Source organism: Taudactylus pleione, unplaced genomic scaffold (genome assembly GCF_031769625.1).
Source record: "Taudactylus pleione unplaced genomic scaffold, aTauple2 ptg000370l, whole genome shotgun sequence".
NCBI classification, from domain to species: domain Eukaryota; kingdom Metazoa; phylum Chordata; class Amphibia; order Anura; family Myobatrachidae; genus Taudactylus; species Taudactylus pleione.
Window position 1 is genome coordinate 6136848 of NW_028284771.1, and position 27150 is coordinate 6163997.

A 27150-nucleotide genomic window follows, 5' to 3' on the forward strand; every position below is an offset into this window, starting at 1 on the left:
AACCATAACTAGTGGTGTGTGAGCGGTGGCACCGCACAGAGCTCTGTGGGTGGCACTGTTGCTGCCCCACGTCCCCTGCATCTGGTTAGAAGAGTGCCTGAAACGGCACCCTGCAGCCAGAATCCTTGCTGCGGTGCCACATGGCGCATCCTTTTGGTGTGTACAGCCCCCTGGAACATCCTGAGGATGCTCTGGGCAGTGCTGTAATTCCCAATACTGATGGCCCTTCCCCCACGACATGACATCATGCTCAGGGGGCATGGCTGGCACCGACCTCAATAAATACCTGTTACGGTGCTGCCCATAGTAGCTGCTTCGGGGATCTCTGTTGCTTCCTGGATAACAAGGCGGTAAGAAAAAATGGGCGGACTTGCTCTGCGATCATCTCAGGTCTGGTAGCCCGCATTCTGATTTGATTCCTCTGGTCGAGCATATCCGTTAATCTGCCTTGTATTTGGGAAAGGCGGCTATGGATGCAGGTTGGGTCTGTTCATTGGTCCCTGCTTCGGTGCCCTCTGGCTGAAGTCCTGGAGGCCTTGTGGTTTTCTGGTGATGTCTTCTTTGGGCCTGAATTGGGCAAAGTATTACCCTGGTCACGGGGAAGAGAGTTCTTTTTCTCCCTTCCTGAGTCCCAAGGCCAAGAGTCTATTGGGGCCCTCCTTTCGGTCCTCTGGTAAGAGGAGTTTCTGCAGTTTCAGGGGTCAGTCCTCCATGGCAAGGGGAAGCAGGTCCTGGGGCTGACAATCCTGGTCTAGCCGCTGATCTGATGCCCGATCTTCGGAGAAGCCTTACGCATGACAGGTTGGCCCCACATAGGAAATCCTATGGTAGGAGCCCATAGGATGCAGTCACTCTGGTGTCACCATTGTTCCGTAACGCGACTACCTTCTCATCAAGGTTCCTCTGAGATCCTTCAGACCCATTTTCATCTGACACACAGGGTGTTCTCACAGTTGGATTATCAACCTTGTCCTGTTGCAGAGGATGATTTTCCTGGGCATACTGTTCCAACCTCCCTAAAAAGGGTATTTCTGCCCCATGAAAAGAATGTGGCATTCAGGCCTTGATTTGCAGAAGTGGGTGGTTTTGATCAACCTCTGCATGCGTCTGTTGGGGAAACTTATGTCCTCCTTCGAGGTGATTCAGTTAAGATGATTCAATTCAATTCCCGGGACCTTCAGTTGGATATGTTTTATAAGTGGGATGGGGTCACATCTCCATCTGTCCCAGATCATATGTGATGGATTCCACTCTGGTGACTGGATTCAAGACATCTCTGCAAGGGTCTTCAACATTTGGGACTGAATTCTGGTGACTACAGACACTGAGGGTTTGGTGGACTGTGGCTCTTCAGTTCTAGTGTGTTTGGTGCCTTTCGAGAGAGGTCCCTCTCCATAAATTTTCTCAAACTTCAGACTATTTTCCAAGCCTCAGTTTTACCTGCATAGCTCTTTTGTGAAGGTCCAGTTGGACAACGCCGTGTCTGTGGCATATAACGATCACCAGAAGGGCACAATGAGGGAGATGGCCAACATCATGCGGTGGGCAGATACTCACATGCTATCGATATGTGCCATGTTCATTCCCAGGGTCCAAAATTGGGAGGCCGACTGCATAGGTGTCAACATCTTCACCTCTGTGAATGGTCCTTCCATCCGGATGTCTTTCGGGCCCTAGTGGACCGGTGGTATTTGCCAGATCTGATGGTGTCTCGTCTGAAGGTTCCATTTTCTTTTTTTGCTTCAGGACGTGGAATCCTGTGGCCCTCTTGGTGAACGTGATGTCCGTTCCGTTGGATTTCTATGTGATCTTTCACAGCTTCCACTGTTGCTGTGGGTCCAAAATCACATGAAGCGTCCGTCATCTTGGTGGCCTCGGCTATTGTGGTACTCAGACCTTTTGAGGTCTGATAGTGGACGTCCCCTGGCGTTTTCCAGATCGTTCTTTCCTTCAACAATGTCTTCATCACCCACCTGCTTTACATTGAATGCATTTAACGGTGTGGCTATTGAGACTGCCATTGTGATGGCCAAGGGGATTCCGGAGGCTGTAATTCCGACGATGCTGAAGGCCTGGAAGCTGATTTCTGCTTGGCATTATCACCGGATTTGGCGGGCTTATGTTTGATGCGAGAAGAAACATTTTTCTTCTTCCTCCTTTAGGCTTTCCTGTCTTGTTTCTTCAGAAGAGTTAGAATGCAGGGTTGCATTAAGGTTCACTGAACATGTAGGTGTCTGCCTCGTCTGTGTGTTCTCGATTTTTGCCTTGCTTTGCTCCCTGAGGCGACCTCCTTCATGTTCAACTGCCATTTCTTCCTCCCACGGCTCTGTAAGAAATGGAAAACCAAATTAAGGTCCCACGTTCTGATCTTTTGGAACTTCTGGTTCTGTTGATTTCAAGTATCTCACGTGGCCGACAGTCTTCTAAGATGCCATTGCCTCTGCTAGGAGGGTTTCAGAGCTCAGTCCTCTGTCTTGTCGTTCCCCCTTTTTCGTGTTTCATGACGACAGTGATGCTTCATACGCGGCCCTCCTTCTTACCAAACGTGGATTCAAGGTTCTGCATCAATCAACAGATTGTGGTTACGGTTTTGTCTGGTGATGGTTCTTCACTTGAGGTCAATGTTTGTCATTCTTTGGATGTGATCCATGCCTTTAGGACCTATGTTCACAACGCCTCTGAGATTCGGAAGTGACTATTTGTTTGTCCTCCTATGGTTCTCGCAAGTGGGGTTGGCCAGTTTCAAAACATATGGTGCCATTTCTCCTCTCATCTGTGTTCATGAACTGTAAGTATGGGCTCAAATGTGCTAATATCAGAACATGTTTACATTTTACTACCTGTATGTGTTTGAGTGCTTAGTTTTTTATATTGTGTAAAATCACAAATGTTTTTTAATGTGTTGTGAACGCCAAAAATTATTTATATTACCTACTAAATGCAATACATTGCTTTTTATTTTGTACAAATGCACAGAATTGTTCATCTCGTGCACAATAAGGACTTCCACTTTTGCATGGTCATAAATGACCTCCATTGTATCTAAGGGCCGTATTCAATTAGTGGCGAAAACTGATGTTTTTTTTGCCATAGACGAAAACTGCAGTTTTTCGCCAAAAAACAGGCGAAAACGGAATTTGACCATAAAAAAAACTGGAGATAAGTTTTTCTACATTCCAGACCAGGCGAAAAAAATGCACTCTTTGGACACCCTCCATAATGATAAATGACACACAAAAAAAAATCGTAAGTTGCGCACTTTGGGGAAAAATGGGCGCACAAATTTGGGTAAAAAAAAAAACCCGTTTAAACTGATTTTTCGGGGGCGGTATGGATGTGTGAAGTGTTTTAAACATTGCACGCGGTCGCAGCAGGCGTTTTTACGACACGAAAATATACTTGCACCCATTTTAACGTACCCCCAATTTACGTGGAACAGTAATTTCCTGAAAAAAAAAATTGCTTCCGATCATTTTCAACTTTTTTTTTTTTTTACCCAAAATTTGTGCGGTCACTTTTTTCCAAAGTGCGCAACTTACGAAATTTTTGGGGGGTCATTTATCATTAGGGGGGTGTCCAAAGGTTTCTGAAAGAAATCCCCAGATTTTTAGCCAAAAATAGGGATTTTGCATTTTTATTTTTTTTGCCTGGTCTGGAATGGAGAAAACTTTTATCTCCAGTTTTTTTTTTTATGGCCAATTGCGCTATCACCTGTTTTTTGGCAAAAACTGCCGTTTTCGCCTATGGCGAAAAAAAAAGTCAGTTTTCGCCTCTAATTGAATACGGCCCTAAATATGAAGTTCTAGTATTAATCTTGTGGTTACGTGTGTTGCAGGGGACACTAGTGACGAGGCTGTCCAATGTTACAGCAGGCTTATTGAAATGGAACCTTGCAATGGCCCTGGCCTGATTGGGATGGGCATCAAATCGCTCCATGATAAAAAGTATGAGCTGGCAGCAGAAAACTTATCTCAAGGTAAAACCACTTCTCAGTCCCTGTTGTGTCAAGTAATGTACAGTATGTTGTCAGCAGCCACAAGAAATCACAAAATAAAATGACTGCTGTGTAATCAATGCAGTAAGTTCACCAAGGATTTTATAGCTGATGTTCATAATGAGCTAGTTATCTGTGTGACAGGGGTCTGTAAAGCCCTTGGTGCATGCACTAAACATACCACAGTCTGTATACCCAGTGAGTGCCTTGTGTTTTGGTTTTCTAGGAGTGAAGAATGCTGATTCATGCGTTGCTGGTTGGTACTTTCTGGCACAAGCGCAACTGAAAATACGCAAACATGAAAAGGCTGTTTTATCCTGTGAACAAGGTGAGTAGATTTTCAGCTGTATTAAATAGAAATATATACATTTTATTTTTGTTTGTTTTAACAATATCTCTTATCCCTTCAGTTATGAAGTTACTTCCGCAGGGTAACTTATCACACAGAGCTACTCAGCAGAAGGATCTAGCTCTGCAGCTGAAAGCGCAGGCCTTGCTGGAGTACTCTGATACAAATCGCTCTGAGGAGATATTAAAAACGCTAGATCAGGTGCAGTAACAAGTCGTATGTAGATTCATGTTGTGTAAATAAACAATGATTGTATTTGTATCCTGCAGTACATTAGATTGGCAATACCACTTCAAATAACTAAGACGCTTACCATGACAAATCACAGCCCTCTTCTTGCTTCATACGAACCTTGTGTGAATTTTCTACAGATGGCCTTCCTTTTACTCACATCTACCCTGCCAGCAGGGGTGGAACACTATTGTGCTAGGCTTTATAACACATTTATTTTGTGGAGGTGCAGTGATACGTTCCTCCTGCGTCCTCGCTCTGCCCATCTGAGCGTGACAGATGTTTTTTAAAATAGAAATGTCTTCAGGATTCATAGAGTCCACAGGAACTACCTTGGGGAACTGTGGTTTGGAGGAAACCAAGCACCAAACAGTCAACGCTTTCTGGTCTCAGGATGCACTGGGTCCTTCCCCATATATACCCTGCCTCCGGCCACAGGTCCTCAGTTTTTTCGTTATGGTGCGGCAGGAGACGCACCATTATAACAGACGGGACTGAGGCAGTCCCATGTTTTGTTTTAAAGCTTTTTGGGGTTTTTTTTTGCTCTCCATGAGTTTAGTAACAGGGCTTCTTATAAGACACCTGTGCTGCGACTCCATCTACTACCACCGGCGCCACAAAGCCAGTAACCTGTGTGGTCTGATGATTTCGGCAGGATCACGGCGGAGCTTGCTAGCTGCGATGCCGCAACCTGGATTGCAACCGGAGGACACAGGATAGTCAGGTAAGAGGGAGGCAGTCCTTGCTTCCAGTGTGGGAGATGCATTGGAAGCTGCTGCAGTGAGGGCCCGGTTCTGTCCGCTCCCAATAGACCACCGGGGCCATATCGCCTGGCGTCGGGCTTCAGATGCATGGGGATTGTTTGTGCAGCATAGGGGAGGTAAGCTCTCACCCCGGCAGCCCCTCCCCCGATGCCGGGCTATGGACGTTTAGCGCGCCTGGGTCACTCCATTCACTTCTGTACATGAGACGCTCACTGACCACGTTTTGGTGCTCTGTGAAATCAGTTTGATCTCAGGAGGTGTTGGGATCTCCCTGTATACATCCCCCCCCAGGGGCCAGGTATATAATGCTCTATATCCTATCAATCAACTCTGTTAGGGTTTTGAGTAGTTGCTTCAGAGCCCATTTCAACTAAAGGTTGTATCTGCATTATGTGACTTTGTGCTAGCGCTGCTGTGTTTATATACTGCCTTTTATTTCTAAACTGTCAGTTATTTATTATGATTATTATCCTTTATATAGCGCCACAAGGGTTCCGCAGCGCTTTACATAGTACATAAACAAAGTACAGAAACAGTACATAAACAATTGAACAGAACAAGAAAACCGTGACATACAGTACAAGACATTATAAGACCGGCACATGGTATATAAACATTACTGCAACAGTAGCAGGATGGCAAAAGTCAAGGGTTAGGTGCTGTTATAAGGAGTATAGAGTAGATAACAATATAAGTAAAGGAAGGAAAAGCACATGAGGGAAGAGGGCCCTGCTCGTGAGAGCTTACACTCTAAAGGGGAGGGTCCGACAGACGGGTGACACAGATGGGGTAGACAGTGAGCATGGGACAGAGGGTTAGGATGACAGATGGATGGATTCCTATTTTACAGTATGTGAGGTAGTCCTTTGGATTAAGAGTTACACCACTGACATTCTACTTTACGTGACAGTATTTGTAGGTGTCTGTGGAACCCATGGTTATGATTTCAGTTTACGTGAAGTTTGATCGGTAACTGAAGCCATCAAGGGCTATTTAAAGAGTTTGGTTAAGGTGTGAACCAGCAGTCTCAGGTAAATGTAAAAATTTGTGAAAGTAATTGTTGTAAAGAGATGTTCAGATGTAAGTTAATGAAGAGTGTGGATTCCATAAGACACATTTATTGATTTGGAGGGTGATGGGGGACACGTGAGGTTTGCAGGATATTTATTCCATAGTAAATCCGCTGTATGTGTGTGGGGCCTGGCTTTAGTGATATGTCACCAGCTAATAAAAGCAGGAGGATAGAGAAGTAGATATAGTTGTAGGAGGTGTGTAAAAGATATTTATAGTGACACAATGAGGTTGTAATAGTCAATGTATGATGAAAAGAAAGCTCATTAGTTTTTAGAGGATGTGAGTGAATCAATGCGGCTGCAATGAGCACAGATCGGTGAGATGCAGGGAGAGGTAAGAACATTATATCCTTAGAGTAAATACAAAGGAATGTTTTGATGAAAAGAAATGTTAAAGAAATTCATTTTTTTAATCTGAAATTACCTTAGATGTTGGTCAATGTTTGTTCAACTGTTATGTTAGCACACTTTGCATTTAACACTTTGAGCTTTTAACCACAGCTGCGAAAATCAGCCACAGCTGCCCCTATACTGAATATAAAGGAATGGTATCATTGATTAAGACAGACTACATCTGAGTCAATTGGTCTGCTGATCAAAGGAGATAACTTGCTCTGAAGGCCCCCATACATCAGAGATTGATTGCAGCAATCGTGCAATTTGCAATGGATTGTGTATAAAAATCTTTCCCTTTTTCAATCGATTGTGGCAATTCTACAATCTGCAATCGATTGAAAAAGAAAGATTTTTATACACAATCGATTGCAAATTGCACGATTGCTGCAATCCATCTCTGATGTATGGGGGCCTTGAGTTGGAGCAAGCCCAGGCCATATATATACCATAAACTATGCTTCACTGAACAATATAGACTGAGGCCCGTATTCAATTTGAGGCGAAAAGTCTGGACTTTTCGCCTGTTAGCGTGTGCCCGCTATTCCCCGTATTCAATTCCAAAGTAGGCGAAATCGGGAACAGGCGAAACTTGGATCAGCGAAAAAATACTGGAATTTTCGGGAAATAATTGCAGGATCCCCTTAAAGATGTCCAGACCTCGGGGATCACTATGGGTACCCCCGTTTTTGCCTGTAGCAGAAAGTCAACTTTTTAAATAGATGCGGCAGGTGGTTATATTTCCCGACATTGAAGAAGTGATGCAGAAGAGCACTTAGGTGTTTTTTTTTTCATTTTTAAAAGTGGTCCCATCAAATTTGGGGTATATGAAAATGGGGGTAATCATATTTTTAAGACCCTAAAGGTAATTTTTTTTTAAATTCTTCAAAAATACAGCTGCCGCTACTCTGCGCAATGAAAAATACACCTGCCACATACTTGAGGACCCCACTAGAATTAATTTAGTTTGCCTTTTTTTTTTTCACCCCAAAATTTTACATTTTTTTGGGGTGTCCCGATTTTTTATATTTTTTCTTGGCACATTTCGTTTTAAGGGGGCATTCACAAGGGTGCAGGCTATTTTTTTTTAAGCCTGCACCCCTAAACCCCAAATCTGCACTTTTTTTCACCTTCTATAAAATTAAAAAATTTTTCTTTAAATTACCTTTCACCCCATTTGCGAAAAAAATAACGGGAATTTTCGGCAAATATGCCTGGGACCCCCCTAAAGATGTCCAGACATGGGGGATCACTATGGGTACCCCCATTTTTGCATCCTGAAGGAAGTCGGGGTTTGTAATAGCCACGCAAGGTGCAATTTTGCGGCTATGAAGAAGTGGTAAAGAATAGCATTTTTTTTTAAGTCCCTAAAGTTATTTTTACAAATTTGCAAAATTGCACCTACCGCTTGTCCCCGCAATGAAGAAAACACCTGCCACATACATGGGGACCCAACCTGAATTAATTTAGATAGTTTGGCACTTTGTTCCCCTTTGTTTAATTTTGGGGGTATAAAAAAAAAGAAAAATCTTTTTTTTTGGGTGTCCCGAATATTTTTAAACTTTTTGACGCATTTTACCTTTAGGGGACTATCTTAAGGCTGCACGGGGGTTCCCGCAATTCTGCGCTTTTTTTCCACCCGCTATTCATAGGCGAAACTTTTCCGCCTATTACATTGCATTGACTTTCCGCCCCAAGCCATAAGTCTTCCAAATTGAATACAGAGGAAACTCAAAACAAGCGAAAATGATGTCATCGGCGAAAACGTATCACGGAAACTGACTTTTCGCCTCAAATTGAATACGGCCTTATACAGGTAAAAACAAATATTAAGTCACATACATTTAAAACTGCACATGATTGCATGAAGGTCTAGATGCAGAGTATAGATGCAGTAAGTAGGATGAGATATTAAGTCACATACCTGAGGGATGAAATGAAATAAACAGATGATTAGTCCATATTCATGCAGGATAACTGTTCGATTAACTGTGATGTTAACACACTTTGTGCATTTAACACTTGGTGCTTTTAACCACAGCTGCCAAAACAGCAACAGCTGCCCCTATACTGAATATCAAGAAATGGAGTTATAACTAACACTGCTATTTCTCCTCATCCCTCTGATAAGTGGGGTATGGGGGTTTTCTTTGTACTTTTACATTTACTAGATCTTTTTGAAGGTGGTCACATTGCATTGTTACCTTTATACTTCTATATGCTAAGCGTAAAGAGAAACAGGAGTTCATGCAGGTTTTATTTATGACTGTCAGTTATAACTATCACTGCTATTGCTCCATTTAACCCTCAACTACCAGGTGTAGGGATTAAATTGTACTTTACATTTACTTATAAGACCGAGCTGCCCACCCCCCTCTCTCCTAATTAATTGGAGATGCTCAGCTGCAATTGAGTGTTTGCTGAGGGGAGATTTGGGCTCTCTCTCTGAGTATACCTTTCTCCTAGGACCAAGGTATATAGCACTGGAAGCCTACCAAGCTTGTGTGTTTAGGTAGTTGATTTGGATGCCCTTATGCAAATATATTATATGCATTTTTTTGTGACTTATGCTGTTAAAGAAAACATATATTTTTTCTTTTTCTTTTTTCCTAACCCCCAACTACCTGGTGTATGGGGGTTAGAGAGTGCTTTACATTTACTTTTATCTGTGAAGTGGGTCACATTGCATTGTTAACCCTACACTTGTTGTAGGTTACTTGCAAATATTTCCCATGTCTCAGGACAAAGGTAAACAGGAGACTGTTGTCCCTGTGCTGGTTTCATGTAAAGCCTGTGCAGTAGGCCTCTCGGGATTTCATACAGGATGAACTGTGTGTTGATTGTTATACACTATAACAGTCCACTGCACCAGCAACTGTTTATGGGTCACCTTGAATGTCCTCCTGGTCTCCGGTTATGACACAGTTAGTGGATCGCTTATCAGCCCCCACACTGCCTCCCACTTTGGATTTCCCACAGTGATTACAGCCTGCTATATTTCCTCTTCTCATACAGAATCTGGCTTTTTAGCATCTGCCTATCTGCAGATGTTACAGGCGAATAAAGCTTTAGCCATCTAAGCATATAAATGGACTGGACTATCCTCTCAGTCGACCCTGCTTTCAGGTTCTGATATATCATCTGAGGAGGCAGAGGATACTCCCTCTGAGCCTATCTCGGAGAGGAGGAGCGTCATTCATCAGTGGATGTTCCTCTCTAGCAGGGGCGGTTAATCCAATCCTCATTATAGAAGATCAAGTACCGGCTCCTAAAGCCTAATAACCTGGTGTTCAGATACCAGAAGGTGATTTGGGATGGTTTACCTTAATCTCAACAGCTCACTGAGTTTATGGTGGAAGCATGGAACACTCCAGATAAACTGTTCCAGATTCCAAAAAGACTAGTGTGTTTTTATCCTCTCCCACAGGGAGAGTGCAATAGGTGGGAAATCCCCCTCCCTACTGTGGGGGTTCTTATGTGTCACCTTCCTAAAGGGTTACTCCCCAGAAGGTTGTTTGCACAACTCCCCCATCAGATTCTATCTAGGCCCTAGCCCTCTAGTAGACCATTCTTGCCCTGCGAAATTCAGGGGTGATAATCCTGGTTCCTTTGGCTAATAAGGAAGGCGTTATTACTCAGATTTGTTTTTGATTCAGAAGCTAAATGGGTCTCATCACTCTATTCTGAATCGGAAATCTCTCAACAGGTTCATTCATGTGCCCAACTTCTGTATGGAGACCCTACGGTCAATTATGTTGGCAATGGAACCTGGGGATTTCATGGTTCCCTGGACATACAGGATGCATATCTGCATGTACCAATTGCACTATTCCACCAAGAGTTTCTGAGTTTTGCTGTTCGTCAGCAACATTACCATTGCCCTTTGGTCTGTCCACAGCCCCTCGGTTGCTTACCAAGATAATGGCAGTCATGACTGATCATATCAGACAATAAGGAGTCAGGGTACTGCCAGCGGATGATGCATCTGGGAGCGCTCCTCTATTCTCAGACGCAGAGGATCTTTTTGCCAGTAGAAAAGATTTCAGCTCTACATTTGCAGGTGTGCAAATTGCTCCACAATCAGAGTATCAGCCCACTCAGCAATGCAGGTCCTGGGGTCCATGGTTTCTACCTTTTGACATGGTGGAATACACCCAGTTCCACTCCACGCCCTTGCAGCTATTGATTCTGTCTCGTTGGAGCGGTCAGTATCAGTGGATAAAGTCTCAGACGATCCTTCTCTACCCAGAGATTCTGCTCTCCCTGGCCTGGGGGCTTCAGACGGCTTATTTAAACAAAGGTCGCCCTCTGTGGATCCCAAGGTGGGGTACTCCTCACCACGGACGCCAGTCTTCGTGGATGGGGCACGGTGACAAGTTATTACACTTTCATGGGAAGGTGGACGTCTCGGGAAAGTCACCTGCCCATAAATATTTTGGAACTCTGCGCGATATACAGGGCGCTGGTTCTAGCATGAGACCTCCTTCAGGGCAGGCCTGTCCAGATCCAGTTCGACAATGCGACTGTGGCAGCCTACCTCAAACTTCAGGGAGGCACACAAAGTCAGGCAGCCATGCAGGAAGCGGCAAACATTCTGACTTGGGCAGAATGTCATCTTCCAGAAATTTCGGCAATATTCATCCCCGGAGTCCACAACGGGGAAGCAGACTTCCTGAGTCGTCGGGACATACATGCCGGAGAATGGGCTCTCCAACTGAAGGTCTTCCAGCTCCTAGTGGACAAGTGGGGACTACCAGATGTGGATCTAATGGTCTCGGCACAATTACAAGGTCCCCAGGGACGGGTCCAGGAGACCCCTCAGTCGCCTTCGTGGTTGTGCTGGCATTGGGGTGGGATTTCAGGTTGGTTTACCTGTTTTCTCTATTCTCTCTTCTACCAAGAATTCTTAGAAAATTCAAGTAAGAGAGGGCGGTAGGGCTTCGGCTTGGCCCAGGCGCCATTGGTTCACCTACCTGATTTGTCTCTCCATAGACACTCCTCTCACACTTCCTCTACAGCCGGATCTGCTAGTGCAGGTTCCCTGCCTCCATTGGGACGTACCTTGTCTGTCTTTTACAGCTTGGCTCTTGAGTCTTCCATGTTAAGAGCCAAAGGGTTTAAAAACTCTCTGATTCATACGATGCTTGCGGCAAGAAAGCCTTCCTCTGCCCGCATCTACTGTATTACAGAATTTGGCATTCCTTTTTTCTATGGTGTTCCCATAGAAAAGTTGATCCTAAGCTTTTTAGGGTCCCTCGAGTTCTGGCTTTTTCCCAGGCTGGATTAGACCTGGTCTCCACCTGGCCACATTGAGAGCACAATGGTTTCAGCGTAGAATCGCTCCCTTGCCGGATGTTAGAACGTTTTTGCAAGGTTTTCTCCATCTGCAACCACCTTTTGTTCCTCCAATGGCACTGTGGGATTTGTCTTTGGTTCTCAGGGCGCTACAGGCTCCTCCCCCTTTGAACTTTTGAATACAGTGGACCTCAAGTATTTGACAGCGAAGACACTTTCTCCTCGCTATCTCCTCAGTTCGCAGAGTTGCTGATGTGGCTGCACTTTCGTGTCACCCCCCCCCCCATATTTGATCTTCCACCATTATAGAGCTGTCCTTCCTACGCCGGCAGGCTACCTTCCAAAAGTGGTATCCCTTTTTCATATAAACGAAGAAATTGTTGTACCGGCTTTCAAGTCTTCTGGCCTTCCTGCTGATGAAGCTTCATTGGATGTGTATTGTGCCAACTCCATCAGGAAATCAGATGCACTTTTTGTTTTGTATGGCTTTCACAAATGTGGTTGGCCAGCTAACAAGCAGATTCTTGCTCGGTGGCTGCGTATGACTATTTCTCAAGTTTATACGCAGGCTGATCTCCCTGTTCCCAGTAGGGTGACAGCACATTCAACTCTGTCTGTGGGACCTTCTTGGGGTTTAGACATGGTGTCTCGGCTGAACAGCTGTGAAAGGCAGCCACTTTGTCTTCCGTCCATACCTTTCTCAAATGCTATGCATTTGATACTTTTGCCTCCCAGGATGCTTCCTTTGGGCGGTGGATCTTCCTGTCGGCTCAGGAGAATCCCCACCCTTAAGAGAACTGCTTTAGGACATCCCCAAGGTAGTTCCTGTAGACCCTATGGATCCTGAAGAAGAAAATAAGAGTTACGGTAGACTTACCTTTTGATAACTTTTTTTTTTTTTCGAGGTCCATAGGGTCCACAGGGCACCCTCCTGATGCACCTGGCTTCAGTGGGATCTGCTTCTTCTGGTCACTAATTCCCTCTTCTTTGTATGAGTGTTTCTAGTGTAATGTGTACTTCCTTCTCCACTTTCCTTCTCCTGCCAATGGGCTTGTTTACAAGTGCATCCTGGGACTGGAAAGTGTTGACTGTTTGGTGCCTGGTTTCCTCCAAACCACATATTCCACAAGGTAGTTCCTTTGGACCCTATGGACCTCGAAGAAAGCGTTACCAAAGGTAAGTCTACCAGAACTCTTATTGTTGGCTTCAATCAGAAGCTTAACACTCCATGCAAAATTTGGGGATGGGGAAAATACCGGCCTCTCCCTTCTAGCCCCACTCTGCTCCTCTGAGCATACTTGGCAGCTAGCTCAGTTATGCTCTTTTTTTTTTTTTTTTTGATTGACCCTCACAGGAATTTTGTCACCCTATAGAAGTTCTGCAGTTTTGCTTAGATCAATGCACTTGCACGTTAGAGCTGAATTTCATCGGGAACAATCATTAAGCCCATCCAGCTTACAGCATTCTTCCACTTATCTTACATATTAACATTTCCAGAATAGTAATTCTAGTAGTTGCATTCAGGGGAGGAGGAGTAAATTAGGTATTCACACCTCACAGTTACGCTACTTGAGGGAGGGTCATAAATGAGTGTTAAAATGAATAACTATGGAGTTCCTTTTCAGCCCATGTTGTATCGTACAGTATGCTGCGCAGCTATGTGCCTCAGTGACAGCAGTATACAGTACATGTGAAGCAGAACTTCCCTACTTTGTGGTGTTGGAAATGTCATATCTGATGTAATAATAAAGTGTTTCCTATTGTGTTTTACTTCTAGATTTCTAATAAAGATGATGACCCAGTTCTTATTGCTCTCAGTGGCCAAGTGTATTTAAAGAAAGGATCTATGGAACAAGCTTCAAAAGTATGTTTGGCATTTAATAAAAAAATGTATAATAACACATTTAGCAAAAATGAAAAAAGTGGGCGTTTATTAAATGAAATAAACATATGGACATAGATTAATGTTGCACAGCTCCAATGTGATGGATGGTGACTGTGTCAGTGCATGGACTTGGTAGCACCAAGGCAATTATTCATCGCTCAGCACTGTGATATTGCCAAGGAATCCTAAGCCCTTCTAGTGTGGGTCATTGGTCAAGTCCTCTCACAGCTAAGATTGTGTCCTTCCTGTGATCCTCAACCCAGTACTAGATTATGATTAACTATACTGTGATCATGCTCAGCTCGTTTCCTTAAACGATGTCCTGCTCACTGCCTGGTAATATGTTGTCCACTGGAGTATTGCACCAGGAACAGGGGCTTGTGTTGTCATGCTGGAGGGAGTGCGGGAGCCATGACCAGTGGAAGTGAGACACCAGCGGGTGTCCCGGCCAGTGGGAGCCTCGGCCAGCGGGAGGGAAACACCAGCAGTAGCTTTGGCCAGTGGGTGCCCCAGCCAGCGAGAGGAAGCCGCCAGCGGGTGCTGACAGCCTGTGTGGTGTGTGTCACTGCCTTCGACTTCTGTTGCTGAGTGCGCACTGTCTGACAGTCTGTGTGTATCCGACGGTCACAGCAATGTGTGTGTATGTATATGTGTGTATGTATATTATATAGTGTGTACTATGTATGTGTGTGTGTGTGTGTGTGTATATATATGTGTGTGTGTGTGTGTGTGTGTGTGTATGTATGTAAAAATTATGTATGCTAGTGTGTACAGAGTAAAAGATTAAGGGGCCAATTTATTAATGATCGCATTTGCAAAGCGATCTGTGCATGGTATTAATGTACATGATCGCATAGCAAGATGCGATCATACTGTAGCGCTGGAATGATTTATCCGGTACTCACAGGAGCCAGTCGCTATAATTTGCAGGAAGTGCTACCAGGGCTACTGAGCATGCGCAGTCCTGCTGAATGCACATGCCATTGCCGAGGAGGGTTGCTGTGGAACCCCCTGCCTGCTAATTATGCGAAGTGTAGGCGATGGGCTACAACAGGCTAGCGACATCTTTAGATGGTGTTAGCCGTGGGGTCCAATCTCCGCTTTGCATTCTGGAAATTGATAAGTCTGGCAGCATTGCATCCCCAATAGAAACCTGTGGGAGCTGCAGCTGCTAGCGGCAATGGAGGGATCACAACAGGTATCAGAGATATCTTCTGCAGTCCCTCCTTCATACATGAGGGGTGATCGTAAATAATTGCAGTTACCCCCTGAAAACCGTTATAAAATGAGTTCTGCTGCTAAATTGGACAGGTGTGGAGGCATATATTGGGTGTTGGATCTGCATCCAGGTCTCCAGTAGGATTGTATTAACAGCCTGGTCTAGAGTTGTATCTCCGGAGGATTGGACAAGTCTGTACCCACCTTAAGTCATTCAGTGTCATATCAGATGAATCATTTGCTTTATCCATTGTTTCTAAATTAAAAACTGTAGCTAAAATGGAGGGAGGTGTGTCTGAAGGGGTAAGGGTGACAGGCCAAAATTTGTTATATAGTCCTTACCTGAAAATGTTGCTCGGGTTCTTTTTATGAAGGTCTTGCTGTTCAGGACCTTCTTGGAAGATGTAATCAAAAGTCCATATTTGTAGTTATCAAAAGTTGCTTAAATAAAGTATGAGCTACTCAGAGAGTATCAATGTAGGACAAAAGTGTCACCACAAAATGGCTGCCAGCAGCTTGGCATCCTCTATATAGGGCTAAGATGTGCATTGTGACATCACAGGCAGCAGCTAGAGATGGCTGTAGCGTAGATCAGCTCTGAGCCCAGATGCCCTACAGTAACACTCTGGTGAGAATAAAAAAGCCGGGGCTCAGGATATGGCAGTGTAACTCGGTACAGGGAGAGGGCTGGGCCCCATCGCAGCCACACTCTCTGCACCTACTATAGCTACTCCCCTAGAAGCAGTGTTATTTGACTAGTAGCCAGCCTCGGTCCTTACAGTTCAACAATTTACACTTTTTAAGAGAGCACCTGTCACATTGCTCACGTCTGAACAGACAGCCTATTAATATACATAGATTAAATTTTGTGTATTCTATATTCAGATTTCAACATTTTAAATGTGTCTTTTTAGGGGCGTTTTAAGAGAGGAAGGGTCCCGTGAGCAGACTGAATGTGGGCCCCCTCCTCTCTCGTGCGGTGCCGAGGCGGGTGATACAGCAGTAGATTTTGGCTTAGTGCCAGAATCTACTGCGCATCCGCGGGTTTCCAGGATAATGGCCGCCTCCATTTTCTCAGTGATTTTTGCTGCTCTGCAGCGCCGGCCCGGCACGCTGGTGACTACAGACGGGTAAGTATGAAACTATATGGGTACAGGGTGTGTTAATTTAAGTTTCCATTTATACATGATAAAATGTTTATAATTGTTCTGCATCAATTAATATAACTTCTAAGGACTGTTTATCCTATATTATGTACTGTATATTGCACACTGTCGGCAATGCATGATATGGAGTCCAACATTTCTTGTCCACTTAGATCAGTGAAAGGCCACATGCAGTCTTTTCAGACTTTATTTGTGGCCACAGTTTTTCTTGCTTTGTCAGATTTTTTTTGTTTTAGCTTATGACACTTGTTTACTATCCCTGCTAATATATTGCTACATATAGCTGTCTATTTGTTTGATGAAATGTATTCGTTTAACTGCTTATTGAGATTAATGGTGCATACACACGGTCAGATTTTTCTTCAGATCTGAACGATGACTATTTAAAAAATCATTCAATCGTTCATATCTGAAGGAAAATCTGACATGTTTGAACGATGCGCGTTCCCGATGGTCAGATAACGATATCTGACATCTGATGTGTTTGCAGTCAGATTTGGACGATTCCATTCATTTTAATGCAGTCAGAAATCGTTCAATCGTTCAAATCGTTTATCTGACCGTGTGTATGCACCATAAGGGTAAGGTGTTGCCCTTTGGTAGGTTGGAGAGCTTTCAGATGTCGCATGGGTTGCTATCAGGTTGCCTATCACTGTCTTAGATACTCAAAATCTATTCAGAATTGAAGTGTCTTTCTTTGTGTTGATGTTGTTTTATGACCATTTGTATTGTTTGTAGATCTCAAGAGAACTCCGGCGGTTACACCCTGAGTTTGCAGAGGGATATTTTTTGGAGGGGCAACTTCATTACAGTGAAAAGACCTATACAGAGGCAGAGAAAAGGTAGGCTATTTATAATACTATGTGCCTGACAGGTCATGAGCAATTCATGTTTGTAGTATTGCCTGAATGCAAGAAGCCCTATATACACATTTCTGCATCACATCTCTGCATCTGGAGTTTTAACAAAGGATTGTAAGTTAATTACTTAATGACTGATCATCACTTCCATTTAGAAGCGATACGGGCAAAATGAAAAAAAAAAAACACTTTTAAAAAAGTCTTTCAAAAACTATTTTTATATAATTAGTGCAACTGTGTAAGGACACCAAATATGTGCACTTTGTACAATATCTTGTGGAAATATAGGGCCCAGGACAGAGGCATACATTTTAGTTTTATAAGGATATTTATCTTTTGATGTTAAAATGCAAGGTGTATCCATGTACATAAATCCTTACAGAGGGAATAAATGGGTATAGAAAATAGAATATTAATGCTTTTACATTTGGTTTGAGATAAAAGCATGACTTTTATGCTCAAGGCATCATTCTCACAGAGAATGGGGTCATCAATCCGAGGCTGAGAAGGAGCCTTGGATGGAGAAAGACATTTTTATAAAACCCTTTGTTATTTTATTTTAATTTTTTATTTTTTTTATTTTAGGTAGCTCCTCTTTATCTCTGCCCAATAGATCACTATTAATAGTGATCTAATGCCATCTAGTCTTCTACAAATAGATCAATACTAAGGATCCTTTATAGGGAAGTGCTAGATCGATTCTGAGTTAAATAATTTTAAAAATAAAATGACGTAGGGTCCCCCCCTAAAGCTTAACCAGCCCCAGACTTGCCAGTTTGTCCTGGTACCTGAAATTATGGGGAACAAAACGAGTAGGGTTCCCCCGTAAATTAGGTACCAGCACCAGGCTGCAGGGCCAGTCCTGGTTTTAATTTTAGGGGTAAAAAATTTGGTGTAGGGGTACCCCTAAAATTAAAACCAGCACTGGACTCTTTCTAGCGGGGGGCTGATGACATATCTAGGGGTGCCCTTTCACCGGGCCCTCCAGCCGCAGTATCAGCCCTGACCGCTAGTCAGCCCAGACCAGGGATCCCTGGGGAGTTGGGAACCCCTCCAATAAACCTACACTATCACTATGATGTGAGGGGGGACCTCACATCATTTTTTTTTTTTTAATAATTAACCCTACTTAAACAAGTTAAAAAAAAAAAAAAATGATTTGTGTGTTTTCTCCCAAACTCGCAGCACAGGAGGTGAGTGTTTAAAACTTCTATTTCACATTGAGTTTGCCACAATCTCACACGAGATTGGAATCTCGAATCTTAGTAAATTTGTGAGTTGCATCTTTTTCATCTAAAGTACTTCCGATTTTGGCCGAGGTGAGTTTTTCGAGTTTGCAAACTCGCATGAGTTTTAACAGTGAAAAAAGAAAACTCACTTCAAACTCACTAAAGTTTGTCTTTAGTAACTTTGCTAGATGGAAAACTCACACAAACTCGACCCTTAGTAAATTTACCTCATAGACTTTGCCGATTAAAATGTTATGCAGCATGTTTATGTTCTTACAGTGTCGGCCGCTCTTTCACACCACGTATACAACTCGTCTGCACACAGAACATGCACATACCGCATATCATTTTAATCAGCAGTCTGCTTGTGGTCGTATTCATATCGCATTGAGATGTATTTGTGGCGAAAAAGACGCCCGGAGCCGGCCAAGTCGCATAGGTTTCGACGGCTTTAATGCGGCCTGTGTAACGCGACTCATAACGCACATAGGATAGATGAGGAAGGACATATCAAGGTAAAAGACACATGCTGCTACATTTCCTTGAGTCATTAAACATACATGTGCCAATTTAAGTATTATGTTTAGTTTTCAGGGTGCCATTGAAAGGAATCCAGAGATTGCAAACTATTATTTCTACCTTGGGCTCACCTACTGGTTTATGAGTGAAGAAACCAAAAGAGACAAAGCTAAGGCAGTTACGCAGTTTTTAAAGGTATATTTGTTTTTGTTTTTTGCATTAACTTCTGCTTTAAGAACTGTTCCTATAGTCTGACATTTTGATCTAAATTGGGATATGTGTAAGTTCTAAATTGGAATATGTAACCGACAAAAATATGAAAATCAAAAGAAAAGTAGCACTAAAATAATAAATATAACTTAATAAAAGTGTACTAACCAAATTGTATTTATTGTTTTACCATTATTTTCTTTTTGGAATGCCAACATCTGCTTTATGCCTTTTTAGTTTTCTACAATAAATCAAAATCTCCAATAGTTAGCAAATATCAATCATTACTTGGGTGTTGCAAATACCAGTACATTCCAACAACAAATTCAGACCAAGCATAGCAAATACAACTCAGCCCTATATTAAACGTACTAGTAAGAGTTAACTCGTTATGGTCATACTGGTTTCTGCTGTGGCAATAGCACCGTCTTACAGAATGCTGTTCATGGTAGGTAGTTAAACCAGGAACCAGTTCCAAACCATCCCTAACTGTTCTATATGTACATTAGACATGTAGCACTAAAAGTATGGTTATATGGCTGGTAAAGTGTGTGAGTGCACATGGCTAGATCAGGGGGAGGAACAGTGGGGTAATTGGCTACCCCCGCTAATGTGCATAGACCCAAGCCCATGCTTTTTTCAAATAATGTCACATTTTACATAATAACATTTGCTCCTAACTCCTAGCTTTTGAAGTAATTTATGGAGCCTGCTGCATTCAGGGTGGTGTATATTCTGTAGTGTGTTGTGTTTCGTGTTCATAAGATTGAGTTTACTCAGCTGAGGATCTAATATAAACTACTGCCCTCTTGCACTGATCCTATACCAGCCACAAGAAAGGGGTTTAGAGCAGGTATTCGTGCAGCAGCCACAAGGGTTCTGCATTCAATTAGGTACAGGGATTAGCAGATTTGGTTCCTGCTCTGAGTACTAGAGGGGAAGATCGTATGGGAGATTAGAAACCTATGTTCAGGCAAATATTACAATCCCCCACCACCAGCGTGACAATGTATTTAGCCGCTACAGTATGCGGACTACCTTGCATATCATCAAATAGAGATTAACAACTAAGATCATTATAGTCTTGTGTGCTCTTTATTCGTATTTGTTTACTTTTGATCCGCAGGCTGCAAAGCTAGACCCCTATCTGTCCAAAGTATTTTGTTACTTGGGTCATTACTACCGAGAAATAGCTGGTGATAGCAGCCGGGCTCGTGGTTGCTATAAGAAGGCATTTGATCTGGATGGGGGAGATGCAGAGTCGGGAGCAGCAGCAGTAGATCTCAGCGTGGAGCTCGGTGACATGGTAATCCCATCTCTCTGCTTGAATGCAAAGTGCAATAACAATTGTTTCATAACCAGTCCACTGATCATTGTACTGTTGGTCTCTACTTGGATGTAGTGATAGGCTCACAAATTGAATAGAAGATTGATTGCGGCTATTTCTAGATGTTTATTGAGCCCATTACATAGCCGCAGTACTTCAGCCTTTCATCAGAAAAGCCCCCAGAGATGTAATGGACTTGGAGAAGCATAAAGTGCTTATCAGAAATATTTATAGTAAAACAAAGTGTAATGTGCAATTTCCTACAAACTTTACTTTTCCCCAATTATTTTTGTAGAAGGCTTGCACTCTATGCCTCTTAGTGCAATGTTTTGCTAGTTACCAGTGTAGTGGAAGCATAGTAAATAAGCACATACTGTATTGGCATATTTTGCATGTTCTACTGGTACTGTGTACAAATTGGTGCTGTTGATGTAATTAAGTCATGCAATAACATCAGGTAACGCTTTATGTACTATTAAACTGTCAAAAAATGTTAAATCACATGCTATATTACATAGAAGAAGTAAATTAGAGCCAGTATACCTTGCAGTATTTACTTCAGGTTGTTTTCTTAATAAGTCTGCAGTCAGACATTTTACTATAACGTAAGATAAATTAGTCACAAAATTGGAAACTTTTCTCGTAAATATTAGGCCAGGTTTGTATTTGGAATCACAGACGGCAGAAAAGAACCGATTGGTTAATTCAGTACTTTTTTCTTATGAAATGTCCTTTTTTTCAGTTGATTTATTGTAGTGTTTCCATCTACATCTGCTGAAAGTTGATTCCAGACGTCTCCTTTGTGTTCTGTGTATTGCATTTATCTTGTTATTTCTTTTCTCTTTCAGGACACAGCATTAGCCATTTTGACAAATGTAACAGAACGAGCAAGTGCAGGAACTGCAAAATGGGCATGGCTTAGACGAGGCCTGTTCTACCTGAGAGTTGGGCAGCATTCCAAGGCCGTATCTGAGTAAGTATCTAGACGCAGTGATTCCAAAATGTAACTATCATCTCTGTATCAATAATGCCAGCGGTTTTAAAAACATGTTAATTAATTCGAGAGAATAGCCCTGTTTGAAGGGGATCAATACCATTAATCAATTGTCTAGTGGGTCATTGGGTTTCCAGGGATTTACAAAATTTCTGTCATACAGCTGACCCCAAATCCACATCTCCAAGCATCATTGACTTGAAATCTATAAAACACCTTGTGTGAAATGACATGAATTTGGAAAAAGACAATATTGTTATCTTAAATGTTTTTATTGTGTTGAGTGCACATAATATGAAGTACCAGAAAGAAAAAGTGAGGTATTAGAAGGGCATCAGTACAGTTCTAGACAATTATATATTATACAGCAGTATCCTTTGTTGTTATCGAATATTAAGTAAAGAATGTCCAGTGTCTGTTTTGTCACATCAACCCAATTCTTTTTTTGTTGCAATATATATTTATTATTGTTATCAAAACAGTCCAAAATAATCAAAAACTTTACATCAGAATGCAGAATAAAAATCTCGAACAACATAAGCTGCATACACACACGGTATGATCTGCACAACCAACGATATCGCTGAACGATTTCCCTTGAACTTTCTGCAGTGCAGGACAAACTCTATTGGGTGTACACACTGATAGATATCTTTGATAGATATCTTTCAGTGAAGTCATCCTTCCTCATCTCTGAACAGGCAAAACTTAACGATATCGTCCAAGTTGGCCTGCATGTACAGATGCCCACAGACATCGTTATCATCCATGAGGGAACGCGCATCGTTGATCGTTCGCTGCATAAAATTAACTATTTATCGTTGAACAATATTGTTAATAGATATCAGACCGTGTGTACACACCTATAGACTGATCATACAAATACGAACAAAACATTGCAGCAGTATCTAAATATTATCTTGTCTAATATATTATATACACAGATATATATATATATATATATATCTGTGTGTGTGCGTGTGTGTATATATAATGCATATATGTATGTGTGTATGTATGTATATATATATATGTGTGTGTGTGTGTGTATATATAATATATATACACATATATATTATACTTGCTGTCAGTGTGATTATTTCAAGAGAGTGCTGCACCTTGGACTGCATTTGCTTATATTTGTGAAGGCACCTCTGCAAGCTGCTGCGCATTACTAGGGCGTGCCGGACATATATAAAAAAAATATATATATATTTGAAACAAACAAAAAAAAATTTGACAGAAACTAAAAAACACAAAATGAAGGGATTGGGACTACAGGGGAGGGAAAACTGGGGGGAGAGTTGGGAGCCCCAAACTACAAATAGAGAGGATTGTTAAGGAAGTCCTGCCGTCATGCAAAACTACTATAATAACTTCATCAGGAGAGAGATGCCCATGATTATACCACAGACTTCAGGTATGTTCCTGAAGATTTAAATTCCAGCCATGGATGCCAAGTAGAGATGAACACTTGATTCCTTTCCGGGGCAAACGATGGTCCTCCATAGACATGTACACGTCTGTTCGGGTGAACCATTGCTTAAGAGTGGGGGAAGTAGCCCTCCACCAAACCGGGATAACCGCTATCGCGGCACTATTGAGGACCTATAATAGGGATTTCTTATACATTGCCAAAGGACCATGGTATAAATTAAGAAACCAGAAGGAGGGGTCAGTGGGTGTCTCCGCGCCCTTAATCGACTTGGAAAAAGAGTTCACTCTGTCCCAGAAGGGGCATAGAAGCCTGCAATCCCACCAAATGTGTAGTGGGGAGCCAATCTCTGCATTACATCGGAAGCATCTATCTGACACCCCAGGGAACATCTTCGCTAGGGTAAGGGAGCACCTATACCAACGTGATAGAACCTTAAATTGTGTCTCAATCACAGAGTAACTAACAGAACTAACAAATGTATTTTGAAAAATTCTGCTCCAGTCACCGTCTGTTAAGTCGAGCTGTAGGTCACATTGCCAATCTTTGGCATATTTAGGGAGAGTAGAGTACGTGTCCAATCAGAAGTCCGTATCCTCTCGAGAAGGAATGCGCCAGACATGAAGGTGCCAGACACATGTCCTCAAAAAGAGTCAGGGGTCTGACAGAAGCTACACATAGTTGCCCTGGTTTGTACGAAATGCTTCAATTGTAAATATCTCCAATTCTCAGATGGAGGAAGGTCCCATTTAGCCTGCAGTACAGAAAAGGAAGACACATTCCCCCCCCCCCCCCCCCCCTCCTTCCACCAGCTGGCCAACTCGCTGCACTTCCAATCGTATCCGAATAGAAAAAGCAGAATTAGCGGCTCCCGGGGGAAAATCAGGGTTATTAAATAAAGGGGGAAAATTTTGAGGTCACCGTGGAAAGTTTTTTTTCCGCAATCTATTCCAGCGAGACTAGGTTGGACCAATATTGGGATGGGAGACAACAGGAACCTTAGACCTCCAGGGATACTGTGCTTATATGTATAGGCAGAGATGCATTTTCAAGGTGAACTCAGTGTTTAATGTCAGTTGTCTGGGACCATTCCATTATCCTACCCAACACCACACCGTCATAGTAACCTGAGAAGTGTGACAGTTGAAGCCCTCCCATATGTTTGCGTGGAAAGAGGATAGCATGCTGAAACTGGTCTCTTATTCCCCCATACAAAGTCTCTTAACAACGGTGTGGAATTCCCGAAACCAAACCTTGGGGATATGTATGGGTAGAGTCTGAAGTAAATATAGAACCCTAGGTAGTACATTCAATTTAACCACTTTAATTCTACCAAGCCACGAGAGCCGTTTGGTACTCCAGTCTCTGAGTTCACAGTTGAATGTAAAGAGTAGCCTTTTAAAATTATCATCAAAGAGACGGGAAGGGTCAGTACGTAGGGTGACCCCGAGATATTTCAGGCTAGTGGGATGCCAGGAAAAGGATAAGGATTGTTTGAGCTAGGGGTGAGCGGGTTCGGATTTCTGAAATCCGAACCCCCCCGAGCCCCCCCGATCCGAGTCAGATCCGAGTCAGGCTCGACTTTTCCCGCCTGACTCGGATCTGAAATCGAGGCAAAACGTCATCATCCCGCCTTCCGGGTCTCGCGGGTTTTGGATCCTATATAAGGTACCCGCGTCGGCGCCATTTTCTCACTCGGCTGTGGACAGTGAAGAGGGAGGGTGGGAGTTAGGGCTGGCTGGGCTGTGTAGTGTAGTGTAGTGCAGAGTAGTGTTGTGCTGTGCTGCGCTGTGCTGCTGTTGTCCACTACTTCAAAGTCCATAGGGGCTGGCTGGACTGTGTTGTGCAGTCAGTTCTCCATAGGGGCTGTGTCCACTCCAAAGTCCTGTGCAGTGTCCCAGTCCTAAAGGGGTGCTGTAGTGTTGTCCAGGGGGTGCTCTGTCCATCAGGGGTGCTCCCCCCAAGTGCTAAAAAAAATAATATTTTTTGTGTGTTTGTGAATTGTGTGCGCAGTAGCCGCACGTGCATCAACAAAGTAGTGCCAAGCGTGCGCCTGTGTCTTAAGTAAAGGGCCGGCTGGCTTGACCGTTAAAGGGTGCTGTAACCCCCAAAGTACACTCCAGTCCAAACCAAAAAAAAAAATATTTTCTGTGTTTGTGAATTGTGTGCGCAGTACCCGCACGTGCATCAACAAAGGAGCAGCGCCAAGCGTGCGCCTGTGTCCCATAAGTAAAGAGCCGGCTGGCTCGTTTCTTAAAGGGTGGTGTAACCCACAAAGTGCACTACTCTCCAGCAAAAATAAAAAAATATTTTCTGTTTTTAGCCGCACGTATATATCAAATCGATATAACATAAATGGAGGACCAAACTTTCTCCGATAAAAATAAAATAGAGAAAGATCAAGAACCACTTCCTCCTAGTGCTGAAGCTGCTGCCACTAGTCATGACATAGACGATAACATGCCATCAACGTCGTCTGCCAAGGCCGATGCTCAATGTCATAGTATTATTATTTATTATTATCCTTTATTTGTATGGCGCCACAAGGGTTCCGCAGCGCCTTACATAGTACATAAACATAGTGCACAAACATAGTACATAGACAGTTGAGCAGAACAAGAAAACAGTGTCATACAGTTTAAGACAATGCAATACAAGTACCTGGTATATAAACACTGCTGCAACAGAAGCAGGATGGCAAAAGTCACAGGTTAGGTGCTTTTGAGTATAGAGCAGATAATATAAGTAAAGAAAGGATAAGCACAAGAGGAAAGAGGGCCCTGCTCGTGAGAGCTTACATTCTAGAGGGGATGGGCAAACAGACAGGGGTGACACGGATGGGGTAGACAGTGAGCATTGGACAGAGGGTTAGGATGACAGATGGGTGGATTCCTATTTTACAGTATGTGTGGAAGTCATTTGAATTAAGATTTATGCCACTGACATTCTACTTTAAGAGGCAGTTTTTGTAGGTGTCTGTGGAAAGCCATGGCTGTTATATCAGTTTACGTGAAGTCTGACGGGTAGCTGAAGCCACTTCATGAAGGGCTATTTAGAGAGTTTGGTTAACGTATAAACCAGCAGTCTCAGGTAAATGTAGAATTTGGTAAAAGTAGTTATTGTAAAGAGATGTTCAGAAGTAAAATAATAAGTTGTGATCAAGTGTGAATTCTATAAGTAGAGGGCACATACAATCCCAAATGACAAAGTTCCGGAAAATGACCTTGAAAAAAACATTTAAATCATCTGAAGAGAAACGTAAACTTGCCAATATGCCATTTACGACACGGAGTGGCAAGGAACGGCTAAGGTCGATCCCTAGTATGTTCATGACTAGTGGTTCAGCTTCACATGACGATGGAAGCCCTCCTCCCACTAAAAAAATCAAAAGAGTTAAGCTGGCAAAAGCACAGCGAAGAACTGTGCTTTCTAAGAAGATATCACAAATCCCCAAGGAGAGTCCAAGTGTGGTGGTGGTTGCGATGCCTGACCTTCCCAGCACTGGACGGGAAGAGGTGGCTCTTTCCACCATTTGCACGCCCCCTGCAAGTGCTGAAAGGAGCACCCACAGTCCACTTGTTGATATGCAAATTGAAGATGTCACTGTTGAAGTACAACAGGATGAGGATACTGGTGTAGCTGGCGCTGAGGAGGAAGTTGGCGAGGAGGATTCTGATGGTGATGTGGTTTGTTTAAATCAGGCTCCGGGGGAGACAGTTGTTGTCCGTGGGATGAAAAAGCCCATCACGGTCATGCCTGGGCAGAAGACCAAACATTCCACCTCTTTGGTCTGGCAATATTTCTATCCAAATCCGGACAACAACTGTCTTGCCATATGTACCATATGTAAAGGTGGAATAAGTAGGGGTAGGGACGTCAACCACCTAGGAACATCCTCCCTTATACGGCACCTGCAGCGTGTTCATAATAAGTTACTGTCAAGTTCAGAAACTTTGGCTAAGACCGTAAGCAGTCCAGGGACACCTAAATCCCATTGTCCTGTTGTATCCAAGCGCCTGCAAACCACACCGTCAACTCCCTCCTCGTCAATTTCCTCCTTAGTCAGGATCGGAAGTAGTCCTGCAGGCCATGTCACTGGCATGACTGACTCTCCTATCCGGGATTCCTCCGGAGGATCCTGCATTTCTACGCCTCCTGCTGCCGCTGCTGCTGCTGCTGGGAGTCGTTCATCATCCCAGAGAGGAAGT

General features: G+C 43.1%; 1 protein-coding gene across 1 annotated transcript in view; it reads left to right on the forward strand.

Annotated features, from left to right (window-relative positions):
• SKIC3 (SKI3 subunit of superkiller complex) overlaps positions 1–27150 on the forward strand; it is a 156659-nt gene that overhangs the window by 37072 nt on the left and 92437 nt on the right. The window contains exons 9-16 of the mRNA XM_088444673.1: positions 3836–3976; positions 4221–4322; positions 4405–4544; positions 13877–13963; positions 17107–17210; positions 19045–19171; positions 20313–20492; positions 21362–21486. Coding sequence (XP_088300799.1) covers positions 3836–3976; positions 4221–4322; positions 4405–4544; positions 13877–13963; positions 17107–17210; positions 19045–19171; positions 20313–20492; positions 21362–21486 — 1006 coding nt within the window. The remainder of the gene's footprint in view (positions 1–3835; positions 3977–4220; positions 4323–4404; positions 4545–13876; positions 13964–17106; positions 17211–19044; positions 19172–20312; positions 20493–21361; positions 21487–27150) is intronic.